The 21955-nt window shown below is 40.9% G+C and overlaps 1 protein-coding gene across 3 annotated transcripts in view; it reads right to left on the bottom strand.

Moving 5' to 3' along the window:
- Positions 1-21955, bottom strand: part of RNGTT (RNA guanylyltransferase and 5'-phosphatase) — a 264091-nt gene that overhangs the window by 18663 nt on the left and 223473 nt on the right. For 2 of the 3 annotated variants that reach the window (XM_068551478.1, XM_068551479.1), the window contains 2 exons: positions 14656-14779; positions 10553-13198 (listed from right to left, as the gene is read on the bottom strand). The exons of the other annotated variant lie outside the window; for it this stretch is intronic. In XM_068551478.1, the coding sequence (XP_068407579.1) occupies positions 12996-13198; positions 14656-14779 (327 nt within the window). In that variant the 3' untranslated portion in view covers positions 10553-12995. Of the gene's footprint in view, positions 1-10552; positions 13199-14655; positions 14780-21955 lie in introns of those variants that run through there. 3 annotated transcript variants of the gene reach the window in all.

The following is a 21955-nucleotide window of genomic DNA, read 5'->3' as shown; positions in this document are numbered from 1 at the left end:
TGCACACGGGCGCCCCAGGTCGCTCAGGCTCCAGGATGATAAGAGGGTAAAGGGCAGTCACCTCTGGGCTACTTATGGGCTTTGTGAAAGGTCACATCGTCTGCCTAATTGGAGGCAACTTTCTTTCATGCCCATTTTTATCTCCTCGGGGAGAAATGCCAAGTGAGCTGAGAATTAAGGAAGTCAGGGGCCAGCTGAGCAACCTCGTTAAAGACACCTCAGGGGGCTTCCCTGGTGGTGCAGTGGTTAAGAATCTGCCTGCCAATGCAGGGGACGTGCGTTCGAGCCCTGGTCCGGGAAGATCCCACATGCAGTGAAACAACTAAGCCCGAGCACCACAACTACTGAGCCTGCGTTCTAAAGCCCGCGAGCCACAACTACTGAGCCCACGCACCACAACTACAGAAACCCATGCACCTAGAGACCGTGCTCCGCAACGAAGAGCAGCCCCCGCTCGCCGCAACTAGAGAAAGCCCGCGCACAGCAACGAAGACCCAACACAGCCAAAAATAAAAACAAATTAATTAATTAATTTTAAAAAAAGAAGGACACCTCGGATTTTGGGTCTCACTTTGCTCATCTCTAAAATGGGACCAGATGCTTTCAAAGGCAACTTCCAGCTCAAACTCAGGCTCTTGCTTTTCTTTTCTCCGGGAAGATCCCAGGAGGTGATCAGGGTCCAGGTGATCACTCCGTCCTCCCCAAATGTCATCCATCCAGCCTCCTGCATGTCATTACTTTTCTCCTGCCCCATGAATAGCATCTCTGTTCTCACCCCGGGGCAGCGTCTTCCCTTCTGCCCGCCCTTCCCTGGGTCCCATCAACAAGATATCTCAGGTAACATATTTGTAACCAGGACAAGCTTTGGGAAAACCTCTGTCACTGTTCCGAGGGAAGTCGATTCTGTTTATTATCATAAACTGTTGTCAGTTTCCTCAAACTTTCCACCTACGTCTTCTCCTTAAACAGAATGATCTTTCTACAACCGTAACACTTCCTATGCAACCCTTCTAAAGGAAACTATTGCATTCATTCAAATAAAATTATTCAGGATCTACTATTTGTTGGGCTCAAGAAATGCTTGTCGAGTGAATAAGTGAATGGACGAATGTACCTTGTTGGTTGCTATAGGAGATTCAGAAACAAGCTCTCTTCCCAGCCTTTAAGGGGATGGTCTATCTGTGGTGGCAGAAAGGATTAAACGCACACAAGAATAGTTGGAATACAAGCAGTGCTAACATTCATGATAGAGTAACACTTGTAAATATTGAAAGCCAGTGTCAGTTGAATACAAGTTGGAAAACAGCCATGTCCCTAACCACCCCCTGCAAGCATCTTTCTCCTCCCAGCTGTCCTGCCTCTTCCTCGGCACCCCCAGACCTCCCCCAAAACTAGCAACCAGAGAGGGTTAACACCTGGCTTGGCAGGGAACCTCAGGTATGCTGCTCCAGAGCTGTTCTGATTGGTCAGCACCCTTGCCTATGAGTTACTTAATATGTGGACTATCTCTACTGTATGAGTAAAGCGCAGGTTAACTGGCAAAAAGAAATAATAAAAGTAAGTAAAGAAAGGAAATACTGGGAGAGTTGGTTCCATTCTCCACTATAGTGATGGGCACCAGCCATAAGAGGACATTACATTCCCTGGCCACAGGGACCAGCTCAGGAATGGGCAAATGACCCAACCAGATGCAATGAGATGTAACAAAACTTTTGCTGGGACTGTTGGTAGAGAGATATTTACTCTTTATGATGGATGTGAACTGCGATGTGATTCTGGAGAAACCATGGGCTACCATATGAAGCCCAATGATGCTAGGAGTTGAGCTATGGGAAAGCTCCTAGATCAAGCCATTCCTGAAGTCATGCCTGCCTTCTGGACTATTCAGTTATCTAGAGTAGGCAAGTTTGTTTTTCTGTCATTTTTTAACAAAAAAAAAGTCCTGATACTGGGATGAGGCAGCAAAGGAAATACGGGAGTAAGAGAGATGGAAAACGGTGCCCTGTCATTCTCAGTTCCCTTCTTTCTTAGCTTTTTGGAGCCAGGTCTACGTGATCCTGGGATCTGGTCTCCTTACTCTTTCTCATTCCCCAGGTCATCATCCCCTCCTGACTTTTTTTTTGATTTCCTACCCAGTCAGGAGTAAAATCCCTCACCTTTTCAAACTTCTTCTGTTTTCACCTTGCCAATCTCCCACCCTGGGTCATCAGAACAACACTCCCCAGCCCTTTTCTCATCATGGCAAACTCAAAACATGACACTCTTTGAAGGGTACCCTGGGGTAAACTAGAGACTTAGGGTGTCTTTATGGGTCTTGGGGGGGGAAAGTCCATTATATTTTTTAATATTATGAAATTTTGATCTAAAGAAAAGTAAAATACAAAGTCCCAGGGAAGATATAGCTTTGTGTGAAACTTCAAAATAAAATCTTTTCAAAATGTTAAACAAGAAATTTGAGCTTTCTTCTATGGACATGACTTTTTTAATATCAGTTTTAATGCTTCAAATGCCGTCCTCGAATCCTAATCAAGACCTTTTATTTGTTTTGTTTTTTTAGATTTTTAAAATTTAATTTATTTTTTATACAGCAGGTTCTTATTAGTTATCTATTTTTTTTTATTTTTGTAGTGTACTTTGTAGCTTCCTTAACATTTATTAATAGTAAGCTTACTTATTTTATATTTTTAAAAAATTTTTTTGAATTTTATTTTATTTTTTTATACAGCAAGTTCTTATTAGTTATCCATTTTATACATATTAGTGTATATATGTCAATCCCAATCTCCCAATTCATCCCACCACCACCACTAGCCCTCCACCACTTTCCCCCCTTGGTGTCCATATGTTTGTTCTCTACATCTGCCCTGTTGTGTCTCTACCTCTGCCCTGAAAACCAGTTCATCTGTACCATTTTTCTAGATTCCACATATATGTATTAATATACGGTGTTTGTTTTTCTCTTTCTGACTTACTTCACTCTGTATGACAGTCTCTAGGTCCACCCATGTCTCTACAAATGACCCAATTTTGTTCCTTTTTATGGCTGAGTAATATTCCATTGTATATATGTACCACATCTTCTTTGTCCATTCATCTGTCGATGGGTATTTAGGTTGCTTCCATGACCTGGCTATTGTAAATAGTGCTGTAATGAACACTGGGGTGCATGTGTCTTTTTGAAGACTTTTTAATGATAATCTCTTCAAATTCTTGGTAGTCACTATCAACGAGAAACTGCACGTTAGAAATAAAAAAATTAAAACCATTCTTTGGGAACCTTTCAAAATGCCGACAGCTGAAATTATATTTAAAGAACCAACAGTCTCTTCTCTTTTTCATTTCTACGTACAAATGTGATTTCTTGCTGATGTTTCTTATGATAAAACAAATGGACTTGGAATCCAATCGGATTATTTTTATGTCAACTATTTCCAAATAATGAGAAGCCCTAATGTGGAGAATGCAGGTGTATTTTTAAAACAGTCTCCTTATACCTAAAATGAAGACCATCACAATAGTTCATCAGCCATGGGTGAGAGCTTCCCAGTCACTGTTTCAAGACACCCTGCTGTCCCGGCCCGCAGGGTGGCCAGGTGGGGCATAGACCGTGGCCTCCAGCTGAGAGCTGCCTCTGGGCTCCTGCAGGCAAAAGCGCAATGACCAACATCAAGGACCATGATGTACAGATGCTCCACCGTGGAAACTGGGTGAGGCCAGCTGTGCAGCATGACTCCGCCCAGCCTGGACAGACAGCTCGTGGAGCTGCTGTGCACACGGCCGCTGTGGCTGATCAGAAGGGGCCTCCTGGGAGGCTGGTGAGGGCTTTAGCGGGAGGCGCTAAGCCTCTGCCTTCATGTACAACAGACGTTCGCGTCCACTAGACGTAGCATCACAAAGTGAACGCGCCCTGCGTAACCACTACTCTTGGGAATAGTAAATTCACCTGTTGACACAGATGAAGCCCCTAACCCCGACACCTCCATTTCCTCCTATTTCTTCTTGTTTCTCCCTTCACCTCAGCCACCAGCATCATCTTTCTGAAGGTCGCCTAGAAACCCAATTCAAGGCCCTTTTCTCAGCCCTTGACTCTCTGACTCTCTGGAGCAATCAGAACCATTTCCTGCCCTCTCTAGCAAGAAACATTCTCCCTCTCGGGCCAGGACCAGGAGGTTTTGTGTGACTTGTTAAGGAGACTTGAGTGTAAAGCCCTGAAGCCTCTCAGAATAAAACCAAAAAAACACATAGATGGGGCTAAATGGATGAGCGCCAGGTTTCAAAGAAGCAGTACTTGTAATGACATTAAAAAGTCAAGGCTACTACTTTGGCTTTCAGCATTTTTCATCTTTGAATGCTCAATAAAAATATTTTTGGCAAAGGAAAAAAAAGAAACATTTCTCTCTTATCGACTGTGGGCTGTACCTTCCTGAGCCTCTTCTTACTTCTTGATGCCTTTCTTTCCTAGTTTGTTTTTTTTTTTTTTTTTCTCCTACCCACTTTCATTGGGGTCTCTGACCCTCTTGTACTCCAAACCTTCTACACACACTGTTTTCACCATCACTATTGTGTGGACGAATTTAAAATCCTGCTGGTGGTCTGACTGTCTAAGTTCCAGTTCTACATTTCTGTCCTCTCTTTGGACAATTCCATCTGAATCTCCTGACAGCACCTCCCGCTCGTCACGCCCAGAGGCCCCTTCTTCATCCCAACCCCAAATCAGCTCTTCCTTGTCACTTCTCTGCTTTGTTAAGGGCACCACCGTCATCCCACCTCGGCTCAAACCCTTGAAGGTAAACTTGGCTTCTCAACTGACTGCTGAATCTTGACGATTCTCCCTCCTGAATGCCTGTCACATCCAATCTCCTCGATTTTGGTAGATGCCACCCTATCCTGGGTTCTTTACCTCTCACCTGGATTATTACAATAGCCTCCCAACTGGCCACTTTTGACAGATTATTACCAGCTTATTTCACCCAAAAACTCCCTTGTTTAAAAGCTTTCAATAGGGAATTCCCTGGCGGTCCAGTGGTTAGGACTCCGTGCTCTCACTGCCCAGGGCCCGGGTTCAATTCCTGGTCAGGGAACTAAGATCTTGCAAGCCGGGCAGTGCAGCAAAAAAAAAAAAAAAGCTTTCAATAGCTCTTTATTGTTGACCAAATTTAGCTTAACTTCTTAGCCAGACATTCAAATCCCTTCATAATCTGTCCCCAGCCTATCTATGTAACCCGAGTTCATTTATAGATTTGAGAAATATTTACTGAACTCCTACACTTTGTGCCAGACTGGCCTAGGTGCTGGAAATACAGCAATGAATGAAATCAAATTCTCAGTTCCCATGGAACTTACATTCTAGAGAGAGTCAGATAACAGGCGAACAAGCAAACATATATGTTAGATCATAACTGCTTGTAGAAAAATAAATTCGGGTAAGAAGGTAGACGGTGATGGGAGTGGCATATTAGATGGGATGGTCAGGAAGTCCTTTTTGATGAGGCAGCATTTGTCTCGAGACGAATGAAATGAGGGTGAGCCTTATGGATATCGAGGGGAAGGGCATTTCAGGTAAAGGGAAAAGAAAGTTCCAAGTCCTTAAAGTCAGAGCATGCTTGGCAAGTTGGAGAAACTGCAAAGGGGCCAGAATCGATGAGCAGAGTGTACAAGAAGGAAGAGATGAGAGGGAGTCGGCTGGAGGCCAGGTTATGTAGTCCTGGATGAATGACGATGTGCATTTAGGATTTAATCCTGAGTGAGGTGGAAGGCCCTGGAAGGTTTTGAGTAGTTGAGTGACATGTTCTAAAAAATACTACAGACAGCTGTGGCGAGACTGGATTGAGAAGGTGATGAGGGAGAGCGAAAACTGGGAGACCAGTTAGGAGGCTATTGCAATAATCCAGGCAAGAGATGAGATGAGAGGTTTGAAGAGGGTAAGAAGTTGTTAAATTCTGGTTACAGTTTGAAGGTAGTGCCGCTGGCATCTGCTGGTGGATTGATTGGATGTGAAATGTCAGAGGAAGAAAAGAATCAAGGATGATTCTCAAGCAACTGGAAAAGTGCAATTGCCATGAACTGAGCTCTCTGAGAAGCCTGTGGGAAGAGAAGGAAGTCTACAGGAGGAGGAAAGTTCAGTCTGGGGTGTATTAAGCTTCAGGTGACCATTAGGCATCCAAGTGAAGATGTCAAGTTGTCAGTTGAATAGTTGAGTCTAGAATTCACGAGAGAGATCCAGGCTAGAAATAGGTTTGGAAATTGTGTGTAGATGGTATTAGTGTTCAGAGAGTAGGAGAGATCTCTTAGAGAGTGTACACAGAGGCCAGTGGACTGAGCCTGGGTCACTACCACAAGCAAAGGTCGAGAAGGTAAAGAGGGCTCAGCAAGAGAGAACTGTGGGTGGAAGGAAAGAAAGCCAAGAAACTATGGTGGCCTGGAAACCAAGAGCAGAAAGGGTTCAACAAGGAGGGAGTAGTTTGTGATTTGTTTAAAAATAATCGTGTGTGTGTTGTGTGTGTACACGCATGTGTGTAATGGAGGGTGGGGGGCTAGTTGGTGTATAAAATAAACAGGAACTGCCACATTGATCATTGCTGAATCTGGGTAGATGGGGGAGTTCATTTTACCATTTTCCTTATTTGTGTATATGTAGGAAATTTCCCATTAAAAAGAAGCAACAGCGACTTTCCTGGCGGTCCAGTGGTTAAGGCTCCGCGCATCCACTGCAGGGGCTGTGGGTTCCATCTCTGGTCGGGGAACTAAGATCCCGCATAACACAATGGCGTGGCCAAAAAAAAAAGTAACAAAATAAAACAAAACAGAGAGAAACTGAAACACTGATGGTGCTGATGGGTCAATTCGGAGAATGGATGTGACCTGTAGAGGCACTGGTGGTGGTGACGAGCAGTCTCAGCAGGGACGAGAGCCTGCTGGCAGTGGGTTCAAGAGAGATGAGGAAGAAAGGAGCAAGTGAGTGCGATCACCTCCTTCCAGGAATTCCGAAGGAAAGGGGGACAGAGAGAAATGGGTCAATAGCTGGAAGGAGATCAAGGGGCCAGCGGTGGGTAGGTGGTTGGTGAGCTTCGGACGGAGTGAGGACAGCCATATTTCCTACCACTGCCCTGCACACAGGCTCTAGACACAGCCCCGGAAAGCATACTCCCCCCACATTCTCTGTCCACACCTCCCCCTCCCCATTCATCCCACCCATCCACCGAGGCCTAGACCACGTTCCACCTCCTGCATCATCCCAATTGTATGCGATGTGTCCAGGTGTCTGGTTTCTACCCACATGCAGAATTTTCAAGAAAATTTATTATAGGAAAGTTTTGGTTGTGGTACTGTTTGGTTGGGGTCCCTGTGGCCCTCACCTCCAGTGTGTGTTTATGCTGTAGATCAAAGCTATACAAGACTCCCCTAATGGCCTTCGGAGGGGAAGCAGAACTTCTACAGAAACAGTAAAGTTTCTTATTCCCTTAGATCTTGGAAGATAGCATTTGATAGTAGCAACAAGAAGAGTATCTTTCACTTGCCTTTCCCACTCTAAAAGACATGGCTAGAAGCACCAATTCACGCTACGGGATCACGGACTGCTACTTATTTTTAAAACTAACTGAAAAGCCTCAGCTGCTACCAAAGGACTTCTCTTTGAAAACATCAGAAGTTGGGCGGGAGCAGGTGGGTGGGGAGAAGGAGCCTTCTAGTTTCAGATGTGGCAAGCTCCGTGAAACTGCCCTGAAAAGTAAGACGTGATGAAAAACACTGCTTCCCTCACACCTCCCTCAGAGTATATCACAGCGAGGAGACCAGGGCACTTTTCTTAAGATTCTTCCTGCTGAGAAGTTTCCCTCAGAAGCATTCATTTTCGGTGCAAAAGGCAACAACAGACAAGACACTTCTAATCAGGATTAAATACAAGATGCATCAGAGATGGGCTGTGAAGAAATTCTCAAGAAACGAGAGATGTTATCAGTGCTTCTATGATGACGAGAAGGCTAGAGGGACAAAACAATTTTCTGTTCCTATATAACTAAACGGAGGGAGACAAGAGCAGACACATGTTTGTTTTTTTTTAATTGAAGTACAGTTGATTTACAATGTTGTGTTAGTTTCAGGTGTACAGCACAGTGATATATTTATAACTGAATCACTGTGCTGTACACCTGAAACTAACACAATATTGTATGCATATATATTCTTTTTTAGATTTTTTTCCCGTATAGGTTGTTACAAAATATTGAGTATAGGGACTTCCCTGACAGTCCAGTGGTTAAGATTCCATGCTTCCACTGCAGGGGACATGGGTTCGAGCCCTGGTCAGGGAGCTAAGATCTTGCATGCGGCCAAAAGAAAAAAAAAAAGAAAATAGAATACAGTTCCCACATCTTGACTGAGTCTCAACAGCAAGTACGGAAAGGCATGTGAACCTCCTGCCCTAATTACTGCCGGGTGCCCACTGTTGCCGAGCCCTGTGCTGTGTATGACAGAGTCCCTCCGCTCACGGAGCCCAGGGGAGACCATCACGACACAGCGTGACAGCCAGGAGGCTACCTGTGGCGGGAAGGCCTCCCTGATGCTGGGGGTAAGGGAGCTTGGGGCTTTCTGACAGAAGCAGTAGAAGCACCACGACCAACGGTTCCTGGGTGCAGAGAGCATGGAGATTTGGGACAGCCAGGAGTCACACTGCGGTGAGACCCAAACCTGGATGTACAGGTGGAGACTGGGTCACACAGGGCCTCTGATGTCATGGGCCAGGGAGCTCTGACTGGAGAGGAAAACAAGAGAAGCTTCGCATGAAGCTGAATGAAAGATCATTCCGGTGGCGGCAATCTAAAGAGAAGATAGACCATGTGCCAACTTCGAAATTGTGAAAACTGGTGACTCTTGTTGGTGTGACTTGCTGTCAAAGCCAAATTCTGTTTTTCTGTGTTATATTCGGTTATGCTTATTTTTGTACCTCAAAGAGGTGAGGGTTTCATTCTATTTGTGTATTTTTAAACATTCAGATAATCTCATTGTTCACCTATATATCTTCGATCACCAGAGCACAAGTAATCAACCACTGTGAGGTAACTGGATGATAGTTACTATGAAAACGACCTTCAGCTATGGAACCAGGGGCTGCTTCTTCCCTGGGGTTTTCATGCCCCTCTCCCCCCACTTACAAGCCCCGATCTGGAATTTCACCTTTGCATTGATTCCCAACACTGGCCTATGAAAAAGTTTTCACCAGTTTGGGGTTAAATGTAGACGCAAAGGATGGTGTAGTGAGACTTCCATAAAACAAAATTTGGTCTGCGTAAATGCATGTCTTTTCTTCTAAATTATGCCTTACTTCCTTTTCGGGTATTAAGATTCCCTTTATTTTATGAAACGATGGCAACCCAGTTTTTTGTAAATGACCTCTCATGGCAGAACAGTTGGCTACCCCAGATCTGTGCACTGATTTTTTTGAAACGTGAAATCTTCTTAGAAGCTTGGGAGGTCACCTGACAGCTGAGTCTAGGGAGGGGATGGACACATCTGGAATTGACCAAGGCTGACGATAACCTGCCAAAGCATCAGAGTTGACAGCACACTATGCGACAATCAGGAAATGCTGGCCCAGTGTGTGATTTAATCACTTATTTCTTGCTAATTGCGTCTTTGGAATTTAGCATCTTTATGAGAATTATTAAACTTTTCACGGCCTCTGCGTCACTCACATTTAAATACTGTTAAATAAGGTCTTAAAAATGTATTTACTTTCCTGCTCCAAACTTCATCTTATTTTGGAGAGAGGTGCTTGGAACCTATTACCTGTTAGCACCAAAGAAACAGCTTCAATAGTTTGGGACCCTGGCACAGAAGCAGCCCTCCTCACAGAGGCTGTACCAGAGCCTTTCAGGGAGTACTGACTGCACAGTAAATTAGGACCTGGAGTAGAAAGACCTGTGTTTGGGTCTCAGCTCACAACTAACTAGCTATGTTACCTTGGGTCAGAGCTTCCTCAGCTACAAATGAGGTTGATGATGGCACCTCCCTGCACAGAGTGCTTGTCTTTAGGGCATCTTGGGGCTTGGTGACTATTCCATAATGGTCATATTGCTATTATTGTGAATACAGGATGTTTATAAAGCACTGGTTTTTACACAAGAATCATGTCAGACCTGAAAAGCTTCTTTTTGATCATCTGATCCAATCTTGGCATTTTATAGATGGGGGAGGGGAGAAACAAGTTCTAGAGAGGACAGAGAAGCAACGAGAGGCAGAGCCTAGACTTGGTCTTTGGGCTGAGCCCCGGGGTTTTCTCTACCACATTAGTTTTCTCCATCTGGAAGTATTTGATTCTTAACTTCCAAGTTTCTCGGTTTCTCAGGAAGGAAAACAGAAGATTTTCCAAGTCTTCATGCTAATCTCTAGGATGCAACAAAACCAGGTGGATTTTGATGGGTATGGTGGACAGCAGCAGGATCTGATGCCAGCAATAAAAGGGACATGACTGCGTTGGTTATATAAAGGGACACAAAGGCATCACCAGTAAAACAAAGTAGTAGATACACTTTCTATTATTTTAAATCAGTAGTTTTATTACAATACTGCACTGACACACAATTAGAGAAGGAATGTCCTGACATTTTCTGAGCATTTCATGGAAAGCAAATGTAACCAGCCAGGCAGTCGAGTCTTCCACATCTTTTCCAAACACAAAGCAAAGTTACATGTCATAACTCAGGAAAGTAAAGTTTTCTTATTCTCATCTACAAAACTTCAGTGTCAGAAAACAGTTATTATGAAGTGGGCTGAGAAAGAAAGTGTTTCCTTCATGACGTCCCAAATCCTGACTCCAGATTTCCACCCCTCCCCTGACTTTCCAGATGACTTTTTATGACACTGTAGATGGTAATGTGTTCAGGGGCTAAATGGGATCTACTTATTATACTTCACTACAATTGAAAGGAAAAGATAAATTAAGAAAATTAAGTCCTGGAAAATGCACAAAGGCAAGGAGAAAATATCTGGGTGTATTAAAAATGAGATGCTCTTTTCACGTAACTCATTTAAAAGGTTACAATTACCATAAACATTTTAACTCCATTAAAGAATGCTGACAAAAGCTTGCTCTTACATCTGCAAAAGCCTTCTGCGTTTACACGGGTTTGGAAGAAAGCAATGCACCTTGTGAAAAGAGCCACCAATCCTGGTGGAGCAGGCGTCGGACTATTTGGAGTTGCAGAGGCGTTTTTTTTAGATCTGCTTTGTACAAGACACCACGAGACCTTGACCAATTTCCATTTTTCAATAGTTACTGCGGCAATCAGATGTTTTAATCCCTGTTGTGCTCAAACGCACAAAAGTACTCTAGGAAAGAAACACTAAAATGGCATTTTGAATAAATTCACTATACATTACATAACTTGGGAACAATAAGGGAAGAAGCCCAAGCATGACCCTAGTACTTCATATAGAAAAGCACTGCAGGAAGAAACTTTGTTTAAAAACATTAAAACTCGGGTGAATATAAATACATGTTTGGTTAATCTGTGCTATTTGATATAGAAATCCTATCAGATATTCAATCTACTAGGTGACCTGTTTGGATTTCTCACTGTATTAGTAGAAGAATAGACACTGCTGCATATACTCACATATATGTGCATATACATATATAAAATTCAGATCATGAAAATTTGTTTAAATACACATACTTAAAACCTGTACCTCTAAAAATAAATACATTAGCCTCTAGTAGGCTAATTTTCAAGAGTTCCTTCACAAACCAATCAGAACACAGTTTCCCAACAATGGCATGTGACCAATTAGCCACTCTTTATATCCATTATCTATCAGTAAATGTGTTTTTTGTTTTTTGTTTTTTTTTTTTTAAATTCAGATGTACAACTGAAATAGCATTCCCAGAATAGAAGATGAGAGAATTCTGGCTTTGAAAATAAATGTCTTGGCTTCCTTGATGTTTAGTTCCTACAGATGTCTAGTCTTTGCCTCTGCATTTATCAAGCAGTGGGAGAGCATTTTCTAGTGACAGCATTCTCTTCCACCGACATTACCTTCTAATCAAAAGAGTCAGCTGGCATTTCCTTTGCTGTTTGGTGCAAGGGAACAAATACAACACTGTCTGTATCTGATATCACTCCCATCATCACAGTGAGTTGTGTGTTTTAATGTAATCTACAATGTGCTACCACTGAGGTACAGCAGAAGTAGCCCTGGCATTAAAACTAAAAAAAAGAAAGAGAGAACAAAAGTCTCCCAGGAGAACAACACACACACAGGACCGGGTGGTGTGTCTCTTAAGTTCTATGAAGTAACTCGGGACCACTGCCAGAGTGGATACATTGGATAGCTGATGCTGCAGTTCAAACAACAGAAAGAGACGATGAAAAGACTCAATATACCTCCTTTAGAAAGGATGAAATTAACAAAATTGGAGCTTTACTTTTTTACTTTTACATTTCCAAAACAACTTCTTAGAATGATATAAGCCAGACCAAGTTGTTTAATATAGTACAATATTTAACAACTTTGTCATTTGGTTTTGAATACAAGAATTTCAGAAATGTAGGAAATCCATGATAAATAATAGCAGGAATATTTAATGCCATTGTCTAAATGTTTTAAAAGGAAAACCTATCATAGTTGAAATACAACTTCTAAAAAATACAGTGTTCTAGGCGCTCACAGTTCTAGATTGCTAACTTTATAAATTAAAGTGTAAGTTATCCGTATATAAACAAGGCCTCTTTTTCATTGATTTCAATCTCATTTAAACCTTTGGATATTTCAATCTTCAGATTCCACAAGGTAAGGCTGAGTTTACCAGATATAAATAAAATGTTTAAGTCCATGATGTATTGTAGCACTGAGGAAACAAATGCATCAAATATTTACAGGCTGGCTACAATACTTTCTTCTTTTTTTTTTTTTTTAAAGTCAAACGTGTATCAACATCAAGCCACACTCTGTTTTGAATTTCTCTGGTCGCAAAGAATATGGGGCAACAGCACTTTTCCTCACTCATCTTTCCTCTCAGTCCTGAAGTCAGAGGCAGGTCTTTCAGTCAAACGTCTTTTGGGAGGTGGTGGAGGCATGAGCTCCGTGTCCGGGTCCAGATGATGATGCTTTCGCTTCTGTCCTTGAGAAGCTGTCACACATCTGTTGATGAACTCAAAGAGCATCTCCTTGGTGACAGGGTTTGAGATGCTGTTGCACACGGCTGTGGACAAAGGGAGACGTGAGTCTTGTGTGAGGGTTCACGGAGGCAGCTGACTCGCCCCAGGGAGACGAGGACGGGGAGACGTTTCCATCCCAACACGCTAAAACTTTCCATCTTCCCAACGTGGGTGACTTGCTGTGGATTCAGCTGTGCTCCTCCCTCCCCCTCCCCCGAAGTGAGTGCATTTCTGGTGGCTGCCTTTACTATTAATTCTAGACCCAAACTTTAAGTATTTGGGCTTAAGCCTGTCTTCACTACCGTTTTTGATCCCTCCAAACAGTTTGTGTAGGATATTGATCTCGCCCAGTGCGTCACACTATGGTCCACACTCAAGCAGTTTCTAAAGAAGGCGCGCGCTCTAGTCCTCCAGCCTTTCCCTCTCTCAGAAAGAAGCGCACACTGATGCATGTAATGCGGCGCCAGCCATCGTGCCCGCTGAACGGGGAGGCTGCAGTGTAGCTGGCAGAGCGCATTATTCTTTATTTTAGTAACTTGCTTGAAGTAAGGTATTACAACAAAATGACTATTGAAGAAAGCACCTTTCCCTATGTGATCAAAATGGTATTTACCCACTTGGTTTTAGGAAAACAACACGGGCTTAATTACTCCTCTTTTCCAAATTAACGCATCCTGTCTGAACACAGACCTTAGTTCCCACAAGAACCTTCCAATGTACAACAGTAACTTAAGCCACAAAACTCAAAGTGGCAATTTCTATATTATCTCATAAGCTTATCACACGATCATCATCATCACTGACTGAGCATTCAAAGTGCATAATCCTATTAACCTTCATTCTTGGTTTTTATCTGTCTTTTTCTTTCAGTTCCACTAACAACACAACCGAGAATTGCTCCCAGTAGTAGTTTACCTTAGAAACCTAATTAATATGTGCTGTTTCCCATGAAAGACCCTCACTACTCTGAATTCCCAAAGCATTCACATTGTACCCAGAGCACACCCTGAAGGATAGCACAGCAGGTTTTACGTTTCTTCTTTTTTATTTTATGTTTTTTAAGGTTTTCATTGACGTTGTTTTCCATTGTTTGTAAAACTATCTTAGGAGCTGGAAATTACATTTCCCTTGCTCATGCCATCTTTTGCCATCTGGCAGACGACGGCTTCAGCGTTTTGAATGGATCTGCAATTACCATGGCTTTTGTTGTGGCTGTCATTCAACAAATTCATCCTATCCGCAGCCCGATTTCCTGCCCTTTAACCCCTCTCCTGGGTGCCCGCAGCAGCCCACAGGTGAGGGAGGACTGGAGCCACGCGGGGCACAGACCTGCCACGAGCCCTCTGCGGTCCGCGTGGCCTTCTGCCCCCAAAGCTGAACCACAAAAGGCAGCACAGTTTGGTTCTAGCACTTTAGCTTTCGTGTGTTGTTGTGGTTTTTTTTTTTTTTTTGGGGGGGGGGGGTGTTCATGTAACCTCCACCGGGAGGGTGTCACACTCACCCATGGCAGTGTTGTAGGCATTAGGGAAACTTTTGTCTGTTCTCTGTCTCATAAAGACCCAGCTGTTGTTCTCGAATTTGCATTCTATAATTTTGTTGTCATACTGTTTTAGCTCTTTTGTCACCTGTTTTAAAAGAGAATTGAGGAAAATATTTAAATCATCTGACAGGCTTCTTGCCTGCACTACGTGACAGACGCGTTAGGGAAATGCCAAAAACACCTCGTGCCTCTTCACACAGAGCTCTTTGTCACCCGAAGCATCTAATCAAGCCCAAGGATGTGGTGCGTACTCCCTTGTACACTTGCTCACCAATCTGACACCTTATAAATAGTCGTGAAAACGGCTGTCAATATATAGCAATTAAAAGAAGCTAAGGAGAAACCAGCCACTTCTGGGCCAAATGCAAATACGTTACCATAGGGACCAATGCCTTCGATATTGTCTGTGTCCCTCTGGCTTTCAGAAACTGAGTATCTGTGAAGGTTTCAACAACTTTTAGAAAGACCACACCATCTAAATTCCTATGTCAGAACCTAAGAAATCCCCTTTACTGGTTAAGATAAAAAGTTACGCATAAAGAGTAAACATTAGGATCTGATTCAGGCAATGTGCATCCTAACTATTTTGCTTTTCAAGCAGTGATAATTAACTAAAAATCTAATCTTCAGGCTATTTACCCTTTTCATCTCCAAACCAGTATGAATTCAGAGATGAAGCTACCTTTGATATTAGCTGGTAGGTTTGTTGGCTACTTCACCTCAGATGATTGAATATGGATTACAACTTAGTCTATCAACGCTAACAGGTATCCATGGCAACTATAGAACCTTTGAAAAGATATTTCATCGGGCTGTGAGGATGGTTTTCATAAATAGGAACCTAAGCTTATCTTCGCAGTTTCAAATCAAATGCCAGTCATGGTAATATTTTAATTCTGTCCTCGTCTTTCACAGCTAACAACTTTTCCTCACAATACGGAAGATTGCAATCAGTTAACTTCATTAGGATTATTTGAAATGCTCTCCTTTTTCTACCCACATATTCACTACCACCTAGGACTATGAAGGGAAGCAAATTTTTAAAAGATGCTTTCAATTCACAGATTAGGCAGTGCGCATCTTCATAAAAACTTTCAAATTGTAGTCCTTTTCCCTTAATGAGTATTACACTTGATTGGACTATTTGCATTTTCAACAAATCTGACAGGACCAACACATTCAGTGTATTGGAGCCAGACCTGCCCAAGAGAGTGATGCTCTACTTACTTAGCAAACTTGCTAAATTTATTCTCAAATATTCATTATTCTAGTCTCAACTCCCCTCCCTCCCTTCCTAGGGATCTACCTCCTTTTATTTCTGAGACATTATCTATATCCAAGTGTTAGGCAACTTATTCAGGTAAGGTAAACACATATGTTATACCACAAGTAGGGTCTAACAGATAAGTTTCTAAACCTTTCAGATTCTCCATTTTCTAATTTCTAAAATGGGCAAAGGAGTTTCTAATTCACTGGGACATTGGAGCAATAATAAATGAAAGTGCCTGGCACATAGCAGCCAACCACTAAAATTCTTAATTGAATATAAAATTAGGAAATGAAACATTGCTTTTTTTTTTTAAGTGTACAAATAAATTTACTAAAGATACCAAGATGACATGGAAAGGTACACTTTGAAAATACCTGTCAAGAAAATTGTATCACACACATCTACAAGAATGGCTTGCTATCAATAATGTGCAGTCTGCACTTCTACTGACTACCAATTGTAGTACATCTTTATCACATACTTACCATTCTTGTGTTTCTAGTCTCAGAATTGCTATAAATTATGTGTTGCTCAATCTGACTACAGAAATTAGGCAGTATTATTAAGTATCTGTGTATCTACTTGGGTACGCATTAACAATCCGGGAAATAGGGCTTTCCAGAAAATGCATGCACCTGCCACTATGCCAACCTAAACGTATTTCCATGTTCAAGAGCAGTACATTGTTCTTCACTGATCACACCAGTTATATCCCCAAGATAGACACAGCGCAAGGTACTCAATTTGGGTAGGTAATAAAATATGTTTAATTTTTAATAAATGTATTTAGGTAATAAAATATATTTAAGATATAAAACAATATCTTCCATATGTATACAAACTAAAGACAGTTTTCACTAATGGTCAGATCAAGAGAATGATTAGCATACAAGGAAGGAGTTTAATTTTAGTATACAAATTCTAATTTGTTACTATGACAATAATCATCCTCAGCCATCAAATATTATTATTTACTAAAATAGGATCTGGTTAGGCCTTTTATACTCAGCTCTGTTATCCCATTGTGAGTTAATGAGAGCTTGAAAGTAATAAGAATAAAATATTTATAAATCAAGATTTCACATCTGTACCCATAATTACATTGGATTAACGAGATTTTACTGTTTTGGGGGGAAAAAAGGAAGAAAAGAAAATACAGTGTATTTTATATTGAAGAAAAGTTTTTTTTCATGTATCCATCTTGCTGAGTACCACACTTTTGATACCATTTGAGTCTACCAATAATCCGACGTTAAGAGACAGTCATATGAAACCAGATCTAGTACCTCTGGAGATTTTAGATTAGCAGGTCAATGGTAATACTTGGAACGAAGGGCCCAAGACAGAGGCAGGCAGAACCACAGTTGCTCCTCTCTGCACTTTTTTAATAGAATACTTTTTGGAACCTAAATGCTGGACACACTACCAAGTCACAAAAGGCGAACCATCAGTGCTGGCTGAACCACGCCGCTCAGAGCAGGCAGAGATGCGCTTCCAGTCTCTAATGGTGGAGCACAAGCCCCTAGAATTTACTGTCCCTGCTCTGTGAGAGTTGTTTTGTTATCAAGAGCTCATCTTTCTTTTCTATAGAGAAAGATGAGGGGGAGGGGGATTTCTCTGAACTAATCTGCTCTAGAGACACTTTAAAATAACGAATATCCTTGGATTGGGAAGGACACCAGTAAGCTGGGAGTTTTTTAACTTTTAATTTTGAAATAATTTTAGATCTACAGAAAATTTGTAAAGATAGTACAGAGAGTTCCAGGATTCCCATCACCCAACTTCCTCTAATGTTCATATTTCGTATATCACGTTACATTTATCAACTCCGAGCGAGAAGTTAACATTGGTACAATACAATCAGCTAAACTACAGACTTGATTCAGACTTCATCAGTTTTTCCACTAATGTCTTTACCTGCTCCAGGATCCAATCTAGGAAACTGCATTCCTTAGTTGTCATGTCTGCTTAGTCTCTTCCAACCTGTGACAGTTACTCAGACCTTCCTTGACACTCTTGAAGAGTGCTAGTGAGATATTTTATAGAATGTTCCTCGATTTGGGATTTCCTGATTTCTTCTCATGATTAGACTGAGGTTATGAATTTTGGAAAAGAACGCCAGAGAGATAAAGTGCCCTTCTCATTGTGTAATGTCTAGGGGGTAGATGAGATCAACGTGATTTCTTCCTGGTGGTGTAAACAAACCCTAATCACTTGGCGAAGACGGTATCTGCCAGGTTTCTCTACTGTGAAGCTACCATACTCTTAGTTCCAGGCACTATGTCTAGCCCTGCTCAAAGATAAGGGAATTAAGCCACTTGCTGGAAGGAAGGGTATCAAAGAATTTGTGGACATTTATTAAAAGCACCACAGAGATCAATACATTTCCTGGGAGAGAGATTTTGAGGCTAAACAAGCATCCCTTTTCTTCTTAAAGTTTTGCTCATTAATTTTAGCATTCATCCACGAATCTTGCCTGCAGCAATTATTACTGTGGCGTTCTAATGGAATTTTCTATTTTCTCCATTCCTTCTACATTTATTATCTGGATTTCTTCTGTAAGGAAGATTTGCCTTTCTCCCTCATTTATTTATTTGCTTACTTGTATCAGTAAGAACTCATGGATATTTATTTTATTCTTTGGCTTATGATAAAGTACTATTGTCATTTATTTTCTTGCTCAAATTGTTCTAGTTTCAGCCACTGGGAACTCTCTCAGGTTGGCTCCTGTGTCCTTTTAACTTGCTTCCACTTTTACTTACTTATGCATTTTTAGCATTTGGTCCCTGGTAACACAAGCTAGTACTCTAGGCTCATCTTGTATTTTCTCTGCCTCAGCTCTAGAGTCAGACATGGAGTCCTCTACCAGGATTTTACAAGAAAAAAATTACTCTTCGACAGTCCAGACTATGCTAAAAAAGTACTAACACACACCACTTGTTTTGGTCAGAATTTTCAATTATTGAGAAAAAAGAGAGGGAGGGGGAAAGAGGAGTGAGTGTGAGACAGAAAAAGAGTAACAATGAGATTCTAAATATGAATATATGTGTATATATATATACTTAGAAGTTTCCACCCCATCTTTTGTCAACTGCTTTCTGGAGCTAAATTACATTGACCATTTTTTCTTTTCTGAATTTAAAATTCTACTCAAGCTCTAACTCTGTAGTGTGACAGAAGGTGAATTTTTAAAACGTATTTCAAGTAGATGAACTCAAACAAAAATCTTGTTTCCACGTATGCAACTTCAAAGTCTAGTACTTATGAATGAAGGCAGAGAAAATAAAACAACAAATAAATCAGAAATGAAATGGAATTATAAAAGTTTTCCTTGTGGTGTCAGGACAATACAAATAGCTTAAACCTGAATTATTAGACAATCTTTTAGAACTACTACCTTATAGTAGGGCCTTAATATATTACTTATAGCAAGTGCATCCATCTACTGGAGAAAATAAAACCCCTGACAAGTTACCCTTTTTAAAAATATGCTAGACTTAACCACTTCAAAAAAACGTTCCTTCACTAAAATCCATTTGTGTTTTTTGTAACCTTTATAATGAAGAACTACTGTGTAAATAACACACTTCACATTTGCTAGGTTAGAAACACAGCAGCAGAAAGCCTCTCTCTCATGAACGGTGGGGTCTTCAAGCCCTCCAATCCCGAGTTCAACTAATGAAAGTAGCCAATAAAAAGGAAGCAGCTAGAACTCGGTCTTATTTATCCCAAAGGTCATTACAGACGAGTCACAATTCCAGGGTATGAAATCCCCACTAAACTACAGATTATTACCTTTTTATAAAATCAGAGTTAGTTATAGTTATTATTCAAAATATAATAAATCTTCATATAAAATAACTGGGCAGATAAAGCAACAACATGTTAGTACTGGTTATTGGTAGATGGTGGAGTTAGGAATGACGTAGTTTCTTCTCTGTGTTTTGCTGTATTGTCCAAACTTTCTACATAATACATGCTTAACTTTCATAATTTTTAATAATAAAAAATTCCTAAAATAAACTATGTTTCATAAAAGATGATAAACATGAGATTGGTTTTTAATGTAGAGATACAAAAAAAATAGGAAGAGATAAACCTTTAAACAGAAAACAAAAAGTCTTGGAATAAGGTCCTAAGTCCACAGTTCCCAAACTGTGCAATGAGACAAACTTACAGAGAGGCACTGTGGGATATTTTAAATTTCCAGGGAAACACAGTGGCACGTGTTGGACACCATGCAAACTATTAGTTGGCAGGAGTTCACATTTTCAACATGAGATTCCTTTGGGTAACATATCTTTGCAAAGCTGAGTATTCAGTGGTTATTGTCATTGATAAAAACCAAGTATCACCAAAATCAATGTGGAAAGTAAATGAGGTTGGTGGTGTATAATCTGCTTCCAAGGTTTAAGAAATTATGCAGTCCTTAAATGGAATTACATTTTCAAGTTCCTTTTAAAAAAAATTCCAACTTTAAATTCTATATCATGCCAAAATATGAAACAAGAGCGACAGCAGAACATTTTCATGCATGCAAATTCTTAAAATTTTAGTATTTCATACTTCCTTTTCTAGGAGGTTTCCAAAGTTTTATTTCATCAATATGAGGGCAACAATGAAAACAAAGAGGAAGGTGTGGAATCAAGGGAGTTCATCCAGCTCAGGAGAGAAACAAAGGCAGTTCCCATCCTAAGGCCGTTTTAGGATGACCACCGTGCCAGTGTGCATAGCAGACTGCTACAAGCTTTATGGGAGCCAGAGGGTAGTGGCTCAAGTAAGAGGATTTCCACGCCCCCGCCTGCCTTAAATATTGGAACTGAGAAGATCTGCGATGTGACGATATAAAGTGGAGTTTTAAAAAATTCTGTGAGTATAGTATTTAATATAATGACAGATTAAACTAAGAAAAGAAAAAAAGAAAGAAGAAATTACGCAGTCCTTAACATGCCAAGCTGTTAGGACATAAACATTTATTAAGTAGTTTGGATCAATCCACTTAATAAATGGAATTGTTAGGTATTTCTTTTGGGTTAGAAATGTCTATGAGGCAACATGAACCAAGAAAGTTTGATAATCTGTGCCCTATAGCGTTTTCATTCATCCTTCCCCAGATCCTAGTCTCTAAACCCATATGCAGGCTTATATCTAGCACTTAGTGGAAACCAACCAGAGCAGTGAAAAACTTTGCTTGAGGTGCAGAAAATAGATGATGGTACAGAGGAGAATTTCTATCAAGATAAGTTCATTCGTTGACTTAGATCACTAACATATATATTCCTCATTCATCTTCTCTATCTCAATAAATAATTAACTCCGTTCACCCAGTTCCTTGTGACAGAAGCTTTAGTGTCCTCTGCTCCCTTCCCCTTTTATCTTCCCTCCTATTCACTGCATTACCAATTCTCTCTCCAAAATACATTGAGTATTTGTCTCCTCTCTTACTACCATCATCACAGCCCAAGCCCTCACTGTCTGTCAGATTCCTGCAACAGCTTGCACACTGGTTTCTTCTTCTACATTTTCCCCATCCAATCAATTCTTTACAGTGCAGCCAGATTGGTCTTTGACAAATGTAAATCCAATCCAATCACTCCTTTGCTTAAGAGAAAAACAAATAAAAGACACACCGGTTGGAAAGGGAGAAATAAGACTACCTCTATTCACATAAGACACGATCACTTACATAGATGGAATCTACGAAGATGCTCCTAGAACTAGTAAGTTTAACAAGGTTGCAGAATGCAGGTTAATATACTAAAACCAAATGTATTTCTATGTATTAGCAAAGAATAGTTGGAAATTTAAAATTTAAGGAGTACCATTTATAGTAACATTCAAAAACATGAAATAGGTATTTTAAAAAAAACCATGCAGAATCTGTATGCTGACAACTACAAAACACCAATGAAAGAAAGATATCAAAGAGGACCTAAATGAATGGAAAGATACACCATGCTCACAGACTGGAAGATTCAATATTGCTAAGAT

Source organism: Eschrichtius robustus, chromosome 9, assembly GCF_028021215.1.
Source record: "Eschrichtius robustus isolate mEscRob2 chromosome 9, mEscRob2.pri, whole genome shotgun sequence".
NCBI classification, from domain to species: domain Eukaryota; kingdom Metazoa; phylum Chordata; class Mammalia; order Artiodactyla; family Eschrichtiidae; genus Eschrichtius; species Eschrichtius robustus.
Note: the sequence above shows the minus strand (reverse complement) of the source record. Positions and strands in the feature narration are given on the sequence as shown.